Source organism: Oncorhynchus kisutch, unplaced genomic scaffold (assembly GCF_002021735.2).
Source record: "Oncorhynchus kisutch isolate 150728-3 unplaced genomic scaffold, Okis_V2 scaffold1886, whole genome shotgun sequence".
NCBI lineage: Eukaryota > Metazoa > Chordata > Actinopteri > Salmoniformes > Salmonidae > Oncorhynchus > Oncorhynchus kisutch.
The window spans coordinates 25,082-41,681 of record NW_022263831.1 but is presented as its reverse complement, the minus strand read 5'-3'; the positions used below and the strand labels follow the sequence as shown (position 1 = coordinate 41,681).

At 47.1% G+C, this 16,600-nt stretch overlaps 1 protein-coding gene across 1 annotated transcript in view; it reads left to right on the top strand.

The window, feature by feature from the left end:
* Positions 1 to 1,351: 1,351 nt before the first annotated feature.
* LOC116368211 (A disintegrin and metalloproteinase with thrombospondin motifs 19-like) overlaps positions 1,352 to 16,600 on the top strand; it is a 34,634-nt gene continuing 19,385 nt past the window's right edge. The window contains exons 1-2 of the mRNA XM_031819142.1: positions 1,352 to 1,631; positions 10,800 to 10,920. Coding sequence (XP_031675002.1) covers positions 1,572 to 1,631; positions 10,800 to 10,920 — 181 coding nt within the window. The 5' untranslated portion in view covers positions 1,352 to 1,571. The remainder of the gene's footprint in view (positions 1,632 to 10,799; positions 10,921 to 16,600) is intronic.

Sequence of the window (16,600 nt, the reverse complement as noted above, 5' to 3'; positions counted from 1 at the left end):
ACTGTGGGACCTTATATAGATGGGTATTGTGCCTTTCCAAATCATGTCCAATCAATGATTTACCACAGGTGGAATCCATTCAAGTTGTCGAAACATATCACGGATGATCAATGGAAACAGGATGCATGTAACGGGATTCGTCCTCCTCTGACGAGGAGTATGAGAGATCGGACCAATGTGCAGCGTGGTACGTGTTCGTCATGTTTTAATGAACAAAATCACTGAACACGAAAATACAGAATAACAAATAGAAAGACAGAAAGGAAAACCGAAACAGTTCCGTGTGGAACACAGACACAAAAACAATCACCCCACAAACACTGGTGGAAAAAGTATGATTCCCAATCAGAGACAACTAATGACACCTGCCTCTGATTGAGAACCATACCAGGCCAAACTCAAAAACCAACATAGAAAACCGAACATAGACAACCCACCCAACTCACGCCCTGACCATACTAAAACAAAGACCTAAATAAAATAACTAAGGTCAGAACTGAAAATGCACCTGAGCTAAATGTCGAGTCTGAATAAGGTCTTTCTGTTTTAGATTTGTTTTATACTTTGCAAACTTTTCTAAAAACATGTTTTCGCTTTGTCATTATGGTTTTTACATTTTTTTTAATGTAATCAATTTTAGAATAAGGCTGTAACATAACAAAATGTGGACAAAGTGAAGGGCCCTGAACAAGGCAGTAACCCACTGTTCCTAGGCTGTCATTGTAAGTAAAAATGTGTTCTTTACTGATTTGCCTAGTTAAATAAAATAAATAAATTACTAACAGAGCATGAGACCAGGTACTAGACCGGTAGTGAGACCAGGTAGCAGAGACCAGGTAGCTGAGACCAGGTAGAGACCATGTAGAGAGACCAGGTAGCTGAGACCAGGTAGCAGAGACCAGTAGCAGAGGACCCAGGTAGCTGGGACCAAGTAGCGGAGACCAGGTAGCAGAGACCAGGGAAGCTGAGACCAGGTAGCTGAGACCAGGTAGCTGAGACCAGGTAGCTGACCAGGTAGCTGAGACCAGGTAGCTGATGCCAACAATCGTTTTTTTTACATTTGCATATCAAAGGTCACCAGTGGTCATGTGATGTCATCACATTACGTAATATATGAGCTTTCAATCAAGGGTGACACCTCATTACATTAACCCCCCTATGTGTGTTCTCTCTGTAGAAAAGCCCTGTTCTCTGTTCTGTTCCCCATCATTAATTGGTTGAGATCACTTTATTGGTCAATTGCACCTAAGGTCCAACCTAAATTTTACTTCCACTTCTAAATTCAACCATTCTGAAAGACACACATACACAGGTTTTGGAGAGGTGCATGGTTAGGGGTTTAGTGCCTTGCTCGAGGGCACAGTGACATCAATGGCACCTAGGCATTGGTTGCCAGCTCTTTTCCCGATAGGAAAACCGGGGATGCGAACGGGCAACCCTCCGGTTGCTGGCTCGCCTCTGTAACCGCTAGGCTATTAACCCCCTTGTGTGTTCTCTCTGTAGAGAAGCCATGTGCCCTGTTCTGTTCCCCTGTGGGGAGAGATGCCCCCATCCTGGTGGCAGAGAGAGTGATGGATGGAACACCATGTGGACCCTACGAGTCAGACCTGTGTGTCAATGGCAGGTGTCAGGTACACGCACGCACACACACACGCACGCACGCACACACGCACACACACGCACGCACACACGCCCGCACGCACACACACACGCCCGCACGCACACACACACACACACACACACACACACACACACACACACACACACACACACACACACACACACACACACACACACACACACACACACACACACACACACAGGTCACCAGAGAAGGGTTTTCTCTCTGTAGGTCACTAGAGAAGGGTTGTCTCTCTGTAGGTCACTAGAGAAGGGTTTTCTCTCTGTAAGTTACTAGAGAAGGGTTGTCTCTCAGTAGGTCACTAGAGAAAGGTTGTCTCTCAGTAGGTCACTAGAGAAGTGTTTTGTCTCTGTAGGCCAGTAGGTCACTAGAGAAGGGTTTTCTCTGTAGGTCACTAGAGAAGGGTTTTGTCTCTGTAGGTCACTAGAGAAGGGTTTTCTCTCTGTAGGTGACTAGAGAAGGGTTTTCTCTGTAGGTCACTAGAGAAGGGTTTTCTCTGTAGGTCACTAGAGAAGGGTTTTCTCTGTAGGTCACTAGAGAAGGGTTTTCTCTCTGTAGGTGACTAGAGAAGGGTTTTCTCTGTAGGTCACTAGAGAAGGGTTTTTCTCTGTAGGTGACTAGAGAAGGGTTTTCTCTGTAGGTCACTAGAGAAGGGTTTTGTCTCTGTAGGCCAGTAGGTCACTAGAGAAGGGTTTTCTCTGTAGGTCACTAGAGAAGGGTTTTGTCTCTGTAGGTCACTAGAGAAGGGTTTTCTCTCTGTAGGTGACTAGAGAAGGGTTTTCTCTGTAGGTCACTAGAGAAGGGTTTTCTCTGTAGGTCACTAGAGAAGGGTTTTCTCTGTAGGTCACTAGAGAAGGGTTTTCTCTCTGTAGGTGACTAGAGAAGGGTTTTCTCTGTAGGTCACTAGAGAAGGGGTTTTCTCTGTAGGTCACTAGAGAAGGGTTGTCTCTCAGTAGGTCACTAGAGAAGGGTTTTGTCTCTGTAGGCCAGTAGGTCACTAGAGAAGGGTTTTCTCTGTAGGTCTCTAGAGAAGGGTTTTGTCTCTGTAGGTCACTAGAGAAGGGTTTTCTCTCTGTAGGTGACTAGAGAAGGGTTTCTCTGTAGGTCACTAGAGAAGGGTTTTCTCTGTAGATCACTAGAGAAGGGTTTTCTCTGTAGGTCACTAGAGAAGGGTTTCTCTCTGTAGGTCACTAGAGAAGGGTTTTCCTCTCTGTAGGTCACTAGAGAAGGGTTTTCTCTGTAGGTCACTAGAGAAGGGTTGTCTCTCAGTAGGTCACTAGAGAAGGGTTTTCTCTCTGTAGCTCACTAGAGAAGGGTTTTCTCTCGGTAGGTCACTAGAGAAGGGTTTTCTCTCAGTCGGTCACTAGAGAAGGGTTTTATCTTTGTATGCCTTCTCTCTCTTACTCCCTCTCTCTCTTACTCCCCCTCTCTTACTCCCCCTCTCTCTGTCCTGAGCTCCCAAATGTCTTCTCACAATCTCACTCTCTCTTTTGCTTTCTCTCTGTCTCTCTCCCTCTCAATCTCTCTCTCTCTTTCTCTCTCAGGCCTGCAAAGGCAACGTTTTAATTGGCTGGGAGGTAATGGTGGCATTGTACCACTTCCTGTTTCTGTAACAATACAACAATACCTACAATACACACAACCTAAAGTAAAATAATGGAATTAAGGAATATATAAATATTAGGAGGGGCAATGTCATAGTGGCATTGACTAAAATACAGTAGAATCTTAGGTCCTAGAAGCAGAGCTGACTTATCTGTCAGTACCATCTTGACACTAATAGCTAAGCACTGGGACACCAGATGAGAAAATAGACAGACATGGAAGACAGGATGTAGAGGATAGAGGAAGTGAGGGAGCTTTCAGAAGAGAAGATATTGTCTCAAGAAAAAAAAGTAGGTATGAGAGACAAAGGAAATAAGATAGTAATCATTATAATAAAATGGACATATTTAAATGCCAGTCTTTTCACCTGCTTTACACTGTAAGAGGGGATTCTTACCTCGTCTTGGCCATTTTTCTGGCCCATTCTTGGGACTCAAAGCCACAGCCTCAGTGGTGGATAAAAGTGTGTGTGTGTGTGGGTAGCATAGTTTCCGAAGGAGTAGCCAGCTGTTGTCAATAGATACTGGTCATCTGCTGAGCCAGCATTTGGTTCCCTACACATGGGAGACATTATGTGTCATGCTTCCCTCTACAGACACATATCATAGGCCACACACACACACACACACACACACACACACACACACACACACACACACACACACACACACACACACACACACACACACACACACACACACACACACACACACACACACACAGATACACGTCTGTGTCAATAATTGTATCCATATCTTGTATTTCCTGGATTTATCCTCTCTCTTTTCATTGGTCAATAAGAGGGGATTTCTCCTCAGTGTTCTGACGGCCAAGATTAACAAATAAATAAACAGAGAGAGAGATATACTTGACTTTGTGTCTTCCTTTAATGAGCCGTCCTCATTACACTAAAAACACCACAACCCCCCCCCCCCCCCAAAAAAAGAAATGCATTCAGTGCCACCTCGACATAATCATATTACCCAGTACAATCAATACATCCTCCAGCATCACATTACACAGTATAATATAATACACCCTACAGCACCACACTACACTGTACAGTACAATAAACCCTCCAGCACCACATTACACAGTTCAATATAATACACCCTCCAGCATCACATTACACAGTACAATACAATACATCCTCCAGCATCACATTACACAGTACAATATAATACATCCTCCAGCACCACATTACACAGTACAATATAATACATCCTCCAGCATCACATTACACAGTACAATACAATACATCCTCCAGCATCACATTACACAGTACAATACACCCTCCAGCATCACATTACACAGTACAATACACCCTCCAGCATCACATTACACAGTACAATACACCCTCCAGCATCACATTACACAGTACAATACACCCTCCAGCATCACATTACACAGTACAATACATCCTCCAGCATCACATTACACAGTACAATATAATACACCCTCCAGCACCACATTACACAGTACAATACATCCTCCAGCATCACATTACACAGTACAATATAATACACCCTCCAGCACCACATTACACAGTACAATACACCCTCCAGCATCACATTACACAGTACAATACACCCTCCAGCATCACATTACACAGTACAATACACCCTCCAGCATCACATTACACAGTACAATACACCCTCCAGCATCACATTACACAGTACAATGGAATACCTCGGCTCCATCACAAACATACACACAGAAAAAACAGGAACAGTCTCAGTCATTTCACAGAATGAAGGAGGAGAAATAGAGGGATGAGGGAGAGAGAGACACTGTAAACACTGTACACCTGGCAACCGTGTCAGCGTGCATACGCCCGGCCCGGCCCACCACAGGAGTCTTCAGAGCGCGATAGGACAAGGACATCCCGGCCGGCCAAACCCTCCTCTAACTCGGATGACACTGGGCCAATTGTGTGTCGCCTCATGGGTCTCCCGGTCGCGGCCGGCTGCAACACAGCCTGGTATCGAACCAGGATCTGTAGTGACACAGATCCTGCGCCACTCGGGAGACCCTACTGGCCCAATGATCTTAACAACTAGCCTACCTGCCGCCCCATTGATGGATTGAGACGTGGAACTGTGATGCTCCAGCTGAGTACAGATGATTTTCTGAACGAGTCTCGACACCGGTGAGCTTCTGGGGGATGACATACACCTCGTCTGGGATGAGGTAGACTTGTACTGGGAGTAGCTGAAGTTCATTATTCGTCCCAGGCTGAGTGGCTGAGGGACACCCTGGTGGAGCAGAGAGAGCATTAGCAGGGTGAATGCTCTCAGAGCCATGGCTGAGTGGCTGAGGGACACCCTGGTGGAGCAGAGAGAGCATTAGCAGGGTGAATGATCTCAGAGCCATGTCTGAGTGGCTGAGGGACACCCTGGTGGAGCAGAGAGAGCATTAGCAGGGTGAATGCTCTCAGAGCCATGGCTGAGTGGCTGAGGGACACCCTGGTGGAGCAGAGAGAGCATTAGCAGGGTGAATGCTCTCAGAGCCATGGCTGAGTGGCTGAGGGACACCCTGGTGGAGCAGAGAGAGCATTAGCAGGGTGAATGCTCTCAGAGCCATGGCTGAGTGGCTGAGGGACACCCTGGTGGAGCAGAGAGCATTAGCAGGGTGAATGCTCTCAGAGCCATGGCTGAGTGGCTGAGGGACACACTGGTGGAGCAGAGAGAGCATTAGCAGGGTGAATGCTCTCAGAGCCATGGCTGAGTGGCTGAGGGACACACTGGTGGAGCAGAGAGAGCATTAGCAGGGTGAATGCTCTCAGAGCCATGGCTGAGTGGCTGAGGGACACACTGGTGGAGCAGAGAGAGCATTAGCAGGGTGAATGCTCTCAGAGCCATGGCTGAGTGGCTGAGGGACACACTGGTGGAGCAGAGAGAGCATTAGCAGGGTGAATGCTCTCAGAGCCATGGCTGAGTGGCTGAGGGACACACTGGTGGAGCAGAGAGAGCATTAGCAGGGTGAATGCTCTCAGAGCCATGGCTGAGTGGCTGAGGGACACCCTGGTGGAGCAGAGAGAGCATTAGCAGGGTGAATGCTCTCAGAGCCATGGCTGAGTGACTGAGGGACACACTGGTGGAGCAGAGAGAGCATTAGCAGGGTGAATGCTCTCAGAGCCATGGCTGAGTGGCTGAGGGACACACTGGTGGAGCAGAGAGAGCATTAGCAGGGTGAATGCTCTCAGAGCCATGGCTGAGTGGCTGAGGGACACACTGGTGGAGCAGAGAGAGCATTAGCAGGGTGAATGCTCTCAGAGCCATGGCTGAGTGGCTGAGGGACACACTGGTGGAGCAGAGAGAGCATTAGCAGGGTGAATGCTCTCAGAGCCATGGCTGAGTGGCTGAGGGACACACTGGTGGAGCAGAGAGCATTAGCAGGGCGAATGCTCTCAGAGCCATGGCTGAGTGGCTGAGGGACACACTGGTGGAGCAGAGAGAGCATTAGCAGGGTGAATGCTCTCAGAGCCATGGCTGAGTGGCTGAGGGACACACTGGTGGAGCAGAGAGAGCATTAGCAGGGTGAATGCTCTCAGAGCCATAGCTGAGTGGCTGAGGGACACACTGGTGGAGCAGAGAGAGCATTAGCAAGGTGAATGCGCACAGAGCCATGGCTGAGTGGCTGAGGGACACACTGGTAGAGCAGAGAGAGCATTAGCAGGGTGAATGCTCTCAGAGCCATGGCTGAGTGGCTGAGGGACACACTGGTGGAGCAGAGAGCATTAGCAGGGCGAATGCTCTCAGAGCCATGGCTGAGTGGCTGAGGGACACACTGGTGGAGCAGAGAGAGCATTAGCAGGGTGAATGCTCTCAGAGCCATGGCTGAGTGGCTGAGGGACACACTGGTGGAGCAGAGAGAGCATTAGCAGGGTGAATGCTCTCAGAGCCATGGCTGAGTGGCTGAGGGACACACTGGTGGAGCAGAGAGAGCATTAGCAGGGTGAATGCTCTCAGAGCCATGGCTGAGTGGCTGAGGGACACCCTGGTGGAGCAGAGAGAGCATTAGCAGGGTGAATGCTCTCAGAGCCATGGCTGAGTCAGATGTGACGTCTATGAGGAAAAGGTGAAGGAATATAATGCTTCTCACTTGCTCTTGTCACAATGCTGCACAGCTGGTTTCATGTAAATGGCAGAGCAGTTCATATGCCACATACATCAGCCGCTTCTAAATGTCAAATCTAAATGGTTTGGTCTTTTATGCCTGACGATGACTTCCAAGTGAAACACAGTGGAAGCGTTCGTCAGTGTGCAGGTCTCCATTCTCTACAGATATAGGATCTTAATTTGATCACCCTGTTGCAGGATAACTTTTGAGGTATTTGAGGTTTAAAAAGGCTTCTGAAGTTTGTAATTTACACTTAGAAATTTCCCGACAAATGTATCAACCCCTACAGATATGTCCGCTAATTATAATTCACATAATAATTCATATTTCCTGTTGCTGCTGTTGCAAACAAATTAAGATCCTTACATCTGTAATCTATCTTAATCAATGAAGTCAAACATTGGACAGCAAAAGCGGACAGTGATGCCAGGCCATAAAAAGTGTTTTGCCTTACATTTACAATGTAAAACTTAGCATCATTTTATATGACCACAATCATAGTGGAGATCATTTGACTAATCAATTTAGTCATTCAAGTCATGGCAAAGCATATAACATTGACTGTGTGTGTGTGTGTGTGTGTGTGTGTGTGTGTGTGTGCGCGCGCTAGCCGCCAGGCAGGAAGTATGTTGTCATTAGTACCCTACTGTCCAGTGGTGGAGTGTTAGGGCTGATTGCTCCAATCTGTCACCTTCTCATTTTACTCAAACATGTATGGACGCACACACACACTCATACTAAAGCTAGTCTCTTTCCCACACTCCATCCTCTTCCTGTCCTCTCTCTTTTCCTTCTCTCAATCCTTCTATTATTCTATTCCTTCCTCTCTCTCTCTTTTCTCCTCTTTCCTCTCCTCTCTCTGTATCTTCCTCTTTTCTCCTCTTTCCTCTCCTCTCTCTGTATCCTCTTCTTTCCTCTCCTCTCTCTGTATCCTCCTCTTTCCTCTCCTCTCTCTGTATCCTCCTCTTTCCTCCTCCTCTTTCCTCCTCCTCTTCCTCTCCTCTCTCTGTATCCTCTTCTTTCCTCCTCCTCTTTTCTCCTCTTTCCTCTCCTCTCTCTGTATCCTCTTCTTTCCTCTCCTCTCTCTGTATCCTCCTCTTTTCTCCTCTTTCCTCTCCTCTCTCTGTATCCTCTTCTTTCCTCTCCTCTCTCTGTATCCTCCTCTTTCCTCCTCTTTCCTCTCCTCTCTCTGTATCCTCTTCTTTCCTCTCCTCTCTCTGTATCCTCCTCTTTCCTCCTCCTCTTCCTCTCCTCTCTCCTCCTCCTCTTCCTCTCCTCTCTCTGTATCCTCCTCTTTCCTCCTCCTCTTCCTCTCCTCTCTCTGTATCCCCCTCTTTCCTCCTCCTATTCGTCTCATCTGTCTGTATCCTCCTCTTCCCTCCTCCTCTTCCTCTCCTGTCTTCTCCTTCAGTTTCCTTCCTTCTTCTCCTCAGCTTTTCTTTTGCTACGTATTTATCATCATCTGGATGTAGGTAACAAGAGGAATGAGTCTCTCTCCACCCTCTCTGTCTCTGTCTCGCTCTCTGTGTCTCCCCCCTCTCTCCCCCTCTCTCTCAGCCCTCCCACCCCCCCGGAGAAAGAGGAGAGAGAGAAATGGAGAGAGAGAGAAACAGAGAAAGAGGAGAGAGACATAAAGCCCCTTGAATTGAATTGAAATGGAGAAAGAGGAGAGAAAGCAAAATGGAGTAAGAGGAGAGAGAGAGAGAAACAGAGAAAGAGGAGAGAGAGAGAGAAACAGAGAAAGAGGAGAGAGAGAAACAGAGAAAGAGGAGAGAGAGAGAAAAACAGAGAAAGAGGAGAGAGAGAGAAACAGAGAAACAGAGAGAGGAGAGAGAGAAACAGAGAAACAGAGAGAGGAGAGAGAGAAACAGAGAAACAGAGAGAGGAGAGAGAGAAACAGAGAAACAGAGAAACAGAGAAAGAGGAGAGAGAGAGAAACAGAGAAAGAGGAGAGAGAGAGAGAAACAGAGAAAGAGGAGAGAGAGAGAGAAACAGAGAAAGAGGAGAGAGAGAGAGAAACAGAGAAAGAGGAGAGAGAGAGAGAAACAGAGAAACAGAGAAAGAGGAGAGAGAGAGAGAAACAGAGAAACAGAGAAAGAGGAGAGAGAGAAACAGAGAAAGAGGAGAGAGAGAGAGAAACAGTTGATGTTATGCTAAGCTACTCTGTATGAAATTTAGGAATGCTGTGAAAACAGCATCACAGAGAGGGGACAGAGAGAGAAAATCAGAAATGTTGTGAAAACACAGTCAGTCTTGTCAGAAGAGAAGCCTAAAGGCTGCTGGGTAAGAATGGAGACCCACATGATGCTACTGCTGCCTCACTGAATTAGCAAAAGTCAAACTTGGTCCAGATTCTCTGTGTCCATATGTTCGTAGTCTGTTTCTGCAAAAAAATTCCAGATTGTGTGTGTGTGTGTGTGTGTGTGTTCTGAATCATCAAGTTCCTATGATCCAGATGTACAGATTGGATTCTATACAGAGTATTCAGCGTATTACTGACTCAGGCAGTCCAGGAAACAACACACACACACACACACACACACACACACACACACACACACACACACTGGACTGACTGCGTTCATATGTCTGTTGGTGTGTAAATATTCTTGTTTGTGTTTTACTGTTTGTGCTGCTTGGCAGTGTAAATGGCTTTGGGTAATTGGAGTTGTTAGTGAGTACACAGATCATTAAACTCTGTGATAATTGCTGGGAAGGATTAAACAATCCCTAAACATACAATAGGTTATGTCCTGGTGAATCTAGACTAATATCACTGGCCTTGGATGTCTGAACGTATTATAGCTTCTCTTTCTGTTTTTACCATGGACCACAGTGTTCTGGGGTCGTATTCATAATGTTTCTTCCTTTTACATACTAATTATACAGACAGGGGGGAACTGATCCTAGTCCCTCTGCTTCCTCTGTCCTTATTGACTGGCCCTTGAAGATCTGAGAGGATTGAATAGGTGGCAGTTCCTCTCTACTCTATCGGACATACTAGATGGAGCTATTGGGATGTTTTGTACATCTATCTAATAGTTTCAAATCCATGATGAGAAGTCAGTGAGGGAAGGGGAGTGAGTTAGAGAGGATCGGAACAGCCTTTTCCTATTTCACTAGCATTGTTTTGGAGTCAGAATGCAGTCCACGAGTAGACCGATAGTACGGTCAGTGTTTATTCAGAGATGGACTTCATTAGAGTGCGGTTGCATCCCAATCAATATATCCTACCTTCTCCTGACGTGTACTATTGTCTACTACTTCCTACACATCTAAAAGCATAGTTTCCATCTTCCATCTTTCTTAAACCATTGAAGGGTAACTTTGCTAGGAAGGAGAAATAATTGGGACGTAGCCTGTATATTCCTTGATGTTAAGTACTTCCTGTGTACTTTATTTTGTTAAGTTGTCTACTTACTGTCTGCAGAAAATCGGCTGCGATGGCATCATCGGCTCGTCAGCCAAGGAGGACCGCTGTGGGGTGTGTAACGGAGACGGACACTCCTGTAAGATAGTCAAGGGAGACTTCAACCACACCAAGGGCAGGGGTGAGTACTGGGTTGGGGGGACGTTCTAAACATGTATTTTTCAGTTGGGAATATCTGGGTCTTGTTCATAATGGCACACAATGGAAAACGTGTTCAAACGTTTTGCAACAGCGTTTTGCAACAGCGTTAGTTAAGTCCAGCTAATCCTTCCCTGTGTCTGTCTATTTTCTTCCGGTTGGTGCTTAATGAACATGACCCTGATGGGAACAGAATGGAAAATGGATGAGTGTAGGTTATTAGTCCTACTCCACTAAAAGAGAGATCAGAAATTACAGGCAAATATGAAGAGGACAGATTTGGTGTACACAGAGTTACATTGGGCCGTCAGTCTTTACCTGCTACACTGGACGCAAGACTTTTGGCTACCGCTAGCAGAGCGCATGACATTTTTGTCAACTTTTCTCTGGCGGAAGCCACACAATAATGTATTGAAAATAGAGCCAGAGTGTAATTTTGAGGCCCTTTATCTACTTGTGGATACTATTTTTATGTTTCTGTGTTCAGTAAGAAAGAAGTTAGAGGTGGTTTTGCGAGCCAATGCTAACTAGATGTCTATGAGTATCTGCTAGCATGCTAGCTAATTTGCCTAAATCCCCAAGTATCCCTTTAAGGCATTTAACCTCTAGTGGAAAGTCACCGGGAACAATCTTAGCAAGGTACCCTACAAACACTAGGGTATCTGGGATATCTGTAGCCCTCCAGTATCACTAAGCATGTAATACACACACACACACCGGTGCCTCTGTCCCCCCATAGGTTAAGTTCAGTTTCACAGCCAGAGCACTAGAAATGGCATTTAAGGCCAGACGTTAGTCTGAATAGAGACCTGTTGGGTTTTAATTACAAGATAACCCCCCATTCCCTTTTAATGGCTTGAGGCCTGTGTGTGTGTGTGTGTGTGTGTGTGTGTGTGTGTGTGTGTGTGTGTGTGTGTGTGTGTGTGTGTGTGTGTGTGTGTGTGTGTGTGTGTGTGTGTGTGTGTGTGTGTGTGTGTGTGTGTCAAGGCAGCAGCTACTCTTCCTGGGGTTTATTTAGGATCCCCATTAGTTCCTGTCAAGGCAGCAGCTACTCTTCCTGGGGTTTATTATGGTTCCCCATTAGTTCCGGTCAAGACAGCAGCTACTCTTCCTGGGGTTTATTATAGATCCCCATTAGTTCCTGTCAAGACAGCAGCTACTCTTCCTGGGGTTTATTATGGATCCCCATTAGTTCCGGTCAAGACAGCAGCTACTCTTCCTGGGGTTTATTATGGATCCCCATTAGTTCCGGTCAAGACAGCAGCTACTCTTCCTGGGGTTTATTATGGATCCCCATTAGTTCCGGTCAAGACAGCAGCTACTCTTCCTGGGGTTTATTATGGATCCCCATTAGTTCCGGTCAAGACAGCAGCTACTCTTGCTGGGGTTTATTATAGATCCCCATTAGTTCCGGTCAAGACAGCAGCTACTCTTCCTGGGGTTTATTATGGATCCCCATTAGTTCCTGTCAAGACAGCAGCTACTCTTCCTGGGGTTTATTATAGATCCCCATTAGTTCCGGTCAAGACAGCAGCTACTCTTCCTGGGGTTTATTATGGATCCCCATTAGTTCCTGTCAAGACAGCAGCTACTCTTCCTGGAATTGAGCAACATTAAGGCAGAGATATGCAATAAAAATATGACATGACATTACATAACACTTTTCACAACACATTAAGTGGGTTTCCTCAGGCCACTACTCTACTACCACATATCTACAACACTATGATCATTAATTCTGGACAAAAGCAGGACTTTTTATTCTAACCTTAAGATAACATTGGCCGATCACACACAACGTTGACACACTGTAATGGCAGTGTGAACAAGTGTGTGTGTGTGTGTGTGTGTGTGTGTGTGTGTGTGTGTGTGTGTGTGTGTGTGGTGTGTGTGTGTGTGTGTGTGTGTGTGTGTGTGTGTGTGATTGAGAGATGGAGAGAAAGTGAGAATGAAGACGAGAGCAATGAAGATGGTATGTACAGTGTGTGTGTGTACAGTGTGTACAGTGTGTACAGTGTGTACTGGGTGTGTACAGTGTGTGTACAGTGTGTGTACAGTGTGTAAAGTGTGTGTACAGTGTGTGTACAGTGTGTACAGTGTGTACAGTGTGTGTACAGTGTGTGTACAGGGTGTGTACAGGGTGTGTACAGTGTGTGTACAGTGTGTGTACAGTGTGTGTGCATGCGTGCATTTGTAAGACAGGATTATGAACGACTTTTACCCAATTCATTAAATTTGCTAAAGCCATTCCACCTGCCTCCTTCTCTCCTCTCCTCTGCTCCCCCCTCCCCTCCCCTCCTCTCCTCTCCTACCCCCTCCCCTCCTCTCCTACCCCCTCCTCTCCTCTCCTCCCCCCTCCTCTCTACCCCCAGTCTCCTCTAGCCACTGTAAGAGGGTTTCTACCTGTGTGATGGCTAAACCAAGGGCTGTCCCCAAGTGTTTCTCATGTAAGATGCCTGCTCTGTGTGTGTGTGTGTGTGTGTGTGTGTGTGGTGTGTGTGTGTGTGTGTGTGTGTGTGTGTGTGTGTGTGTGTGTGTGTGTGTGTGTGTGTGTGTGTGTGTGTGTGTGTGTGTGTGTGTGTGTGTGCAGTGCGTGCGTGTGTGTGTGTGTGCGTCCTGCCCTGACTGGAGTGTACACGTCGGTAGATGGGAGATCCAAACCTCCTTGGCTTCTCCTGGGATCAATAGCCAAAATGCAGATGGTCCACACACACACACACACACACACACACACACACACACACACACACACACACACACACACACACACACACACACACACACACACACACACACACGCACACTGTGGATCCCAACAGCTCGGCATGGCTTGGCTTCCCGGCCCTCCTCCTGATGAACACACTGGGATACCTCGTGGTACTTCCTCATCCACCTGGGTTGTGGGAGAACAACAACAATATTCCATTGGCGAAAATGATTAAGAATCATATTGAAAATCTTGAATGTCATATTGTTAATCCCAGGAGAGCCCAGAGGAGGATGGGTTGGGGTTTCTAAGGTCTGGCCTGCAAAGAGCCTGTCTTGTCATTCCCAGAGTAATGGCTGTAAATGAACAGTGTGTGTGTGTCTGTGTGTGTAATGGTGTGTAATGGTGTGTATACAGTAACTACATACAGAGTGGCAATCAATGTAACCCTGTGGTGTTGGTGATGGGTAGGGCCTGACCAGAAAATACTCTGGGCCTTAGCGATGGGGTGTTGTTTTTAACAGTGTTTCTGGGTGTGTGGGTTTGTGGTGTTTTCCTGTTGACTGTGTGAAGGGGTGCTCTTGGTAAAAATTGCCCATAGGCACAGATCTAGGATCAGTTTAAACTCCCCCCAATCCTAACCTTAACCATTAGAGGGGGAGAAAGCTAAACTGGCCTTAGATCAGTGTCAAGGCTAGGGACACTTCTTACTCGTGACTTGTTCCTGTGTGCTGTGTAAAGAGATAATAGCATGGTTGTGGTAATTGCAGATCCAGCCCTGTAGGGCGGCACTACGGTGAGTACACACAGGGAGTCTGTACATAGTGGGGGGGGCAGTAAAGAGGAACAAAGCAGCTCAACTAGGCCGAGGGGACTTGATTGTAATGTAAGACCTGTGTGAAACTCTTGAGTTTGGTGTCAATCATGCATTGATGTCAAGTTTGTTACGTGTGGATCTCAGGTTAGGATGTGGCCCCTTGAGATACAGGAATAAATCAAACTCAGTCTGGTAACACTAAAAAAACTAAACAAAATTGGGACAATAAAGAGGATGGTGAAAGTTTGGAAGAATAAGCTATTTTATTTTCTCAGAAACGGTTGTATAGATACTGTGCTTTGGGATCTATTGTAGAGAGAAGGTTCTGCATCTCAAACGGCACCCTATTCTCTATGTAGTGCACTACAGGCACTATGGGTCTTGGTCAAAAGTAGTGCATTAGATAGGGAATAGTATGCCATTTAGGATGCACTCGGGTCTCTCTTGACTCCACAGAGCTTAACAGTCCCATTACACAGGGATCATTTTGTTGGGGGTTCCTCCTATTGCAATTATCTACATTATGGAAGACCCTCTCCTCCCCTCTTTATATATCCCTCTTTTGTTCTCTCTCTCCTATTTGCTGATGTATCTCTTTCTCTCTGTTCCTCCTCTTCTCCCTCCCACTCTCTCTCTCCCTCCCTCCCTCCCTCCCTCCCTCCCTCCCTCCCTCCCTCCCTCCCTCCCTCCCTCCCTCCCTCCCTCCCTCCCTCCCTCCCTCCCTCCCTCCCTCCCTCCCTCCCTCCCTCCCTCCCTCCCTCCCTCCCTCCCTCCCTCCCTTTCTCTCTGTTCTTCCTCTTCTCCCTCCCACTCTCTCCCTCCCTCCCTCCCTTTCTCTCTGTTCTTCCTCTTCTCCCTCCCACTCTCTCTCTCCCTCCCTCCCTCCCTTTCTCTCTGTTCTTCCTCTTCTCCCTCCCACTCTCTCCCTCCCTCCCTCCCTTTCCCTCTCTCACTGTGGGTCTTTCATATCTCTCTCCCTCCCTCCCTTTCTCTCTGTTCTTCCTCTTCTCCCTCCCCCTCCCTCCCTCCCTCCCTCCCTCCCTCCCTCCCTCCCTCCCTCCCTCCCTCCCTCCCTCCCTCCCTCCCTCCCTCCCTCCCTTTCTCTCTGTTCTTCCTCTTCTCCCTCCCTCCCTCCCTCCCTCCCTCCCTCCCTCCCTCCCTCCCTCCCTCCCTCCCTCCCTCCCTCCCTCCCTCCCTCCCTCCCTCCCTCCCTCCCTCCCTTTCTCTCTGTTCTTCCTCTTCTCCCTCCCACTCTCTCTCTCCCTCCCTCCCTTTCTCTCTCTCACTGTGGGTCTTTCATATCTCTCTCCACTCTATTTTTTGTTTCCTTCTTTGACACATTTGTGTGTAAGCCTCAGAAGTAACAGTGGGACCACAGTCAGTCACCTGAGGGCCTGGGAACCAACGAGCTGCTTTGTATCATCACTACTGCCCAAACACTAGTGGGTGCTTGGATGCATGTCTGTGAGGAGGGAAGGGCTGGCAAGGGTCTAATCAGAGATTTCTCTCCCAGTCGGGTTGAGGCTGGAATCCATAGAACATTTCATAGGATCTCTGTGCTAGAATCAAATGAATGATTCAAAAGTGATGTCATAAAGCGGAAGTAGTGTATATGCAGTGGGATCCACAAAATGATTGGATCATTTTGCTCACATATACTTCCTGGTCTCTTATATGACACCTGTTGAATTCAGAGCCGTACATCTCAATGTGTGAATCCCAAATGCCACCGTATTCCCAATATAGTGCAATGCTTTTGATACAGGGCTCATTGAGCTCTAGTCTCAAATATCACACTATATAGGGAATATGGTGACATCTGGGTCACAACATACCTATCTGTCTCTGGTTGAATCCTTCCTTTCAAACCCAGGCTCTGTGTGATGCTCCAGCACACAGAGACAGAAGGTCGAGAGAGAGAGTCTCTACCTCTTTCTGTCCACCGGTATTGAGTTAGATCACTGCTACTATGACCGTTACACTCCTAGCTGTGTCCCAAATGATATCCTATTCCCTTCATAGTGCACTACCTTTGACCAGAGTCTTGTGCACTACTTTTGAACAGGGCCCATGTGTAGGGAACAGGGTGTCATTTGGGATGTAGACCCTCTCTCTTTCTACTTCCTTCATTGTCCTCCT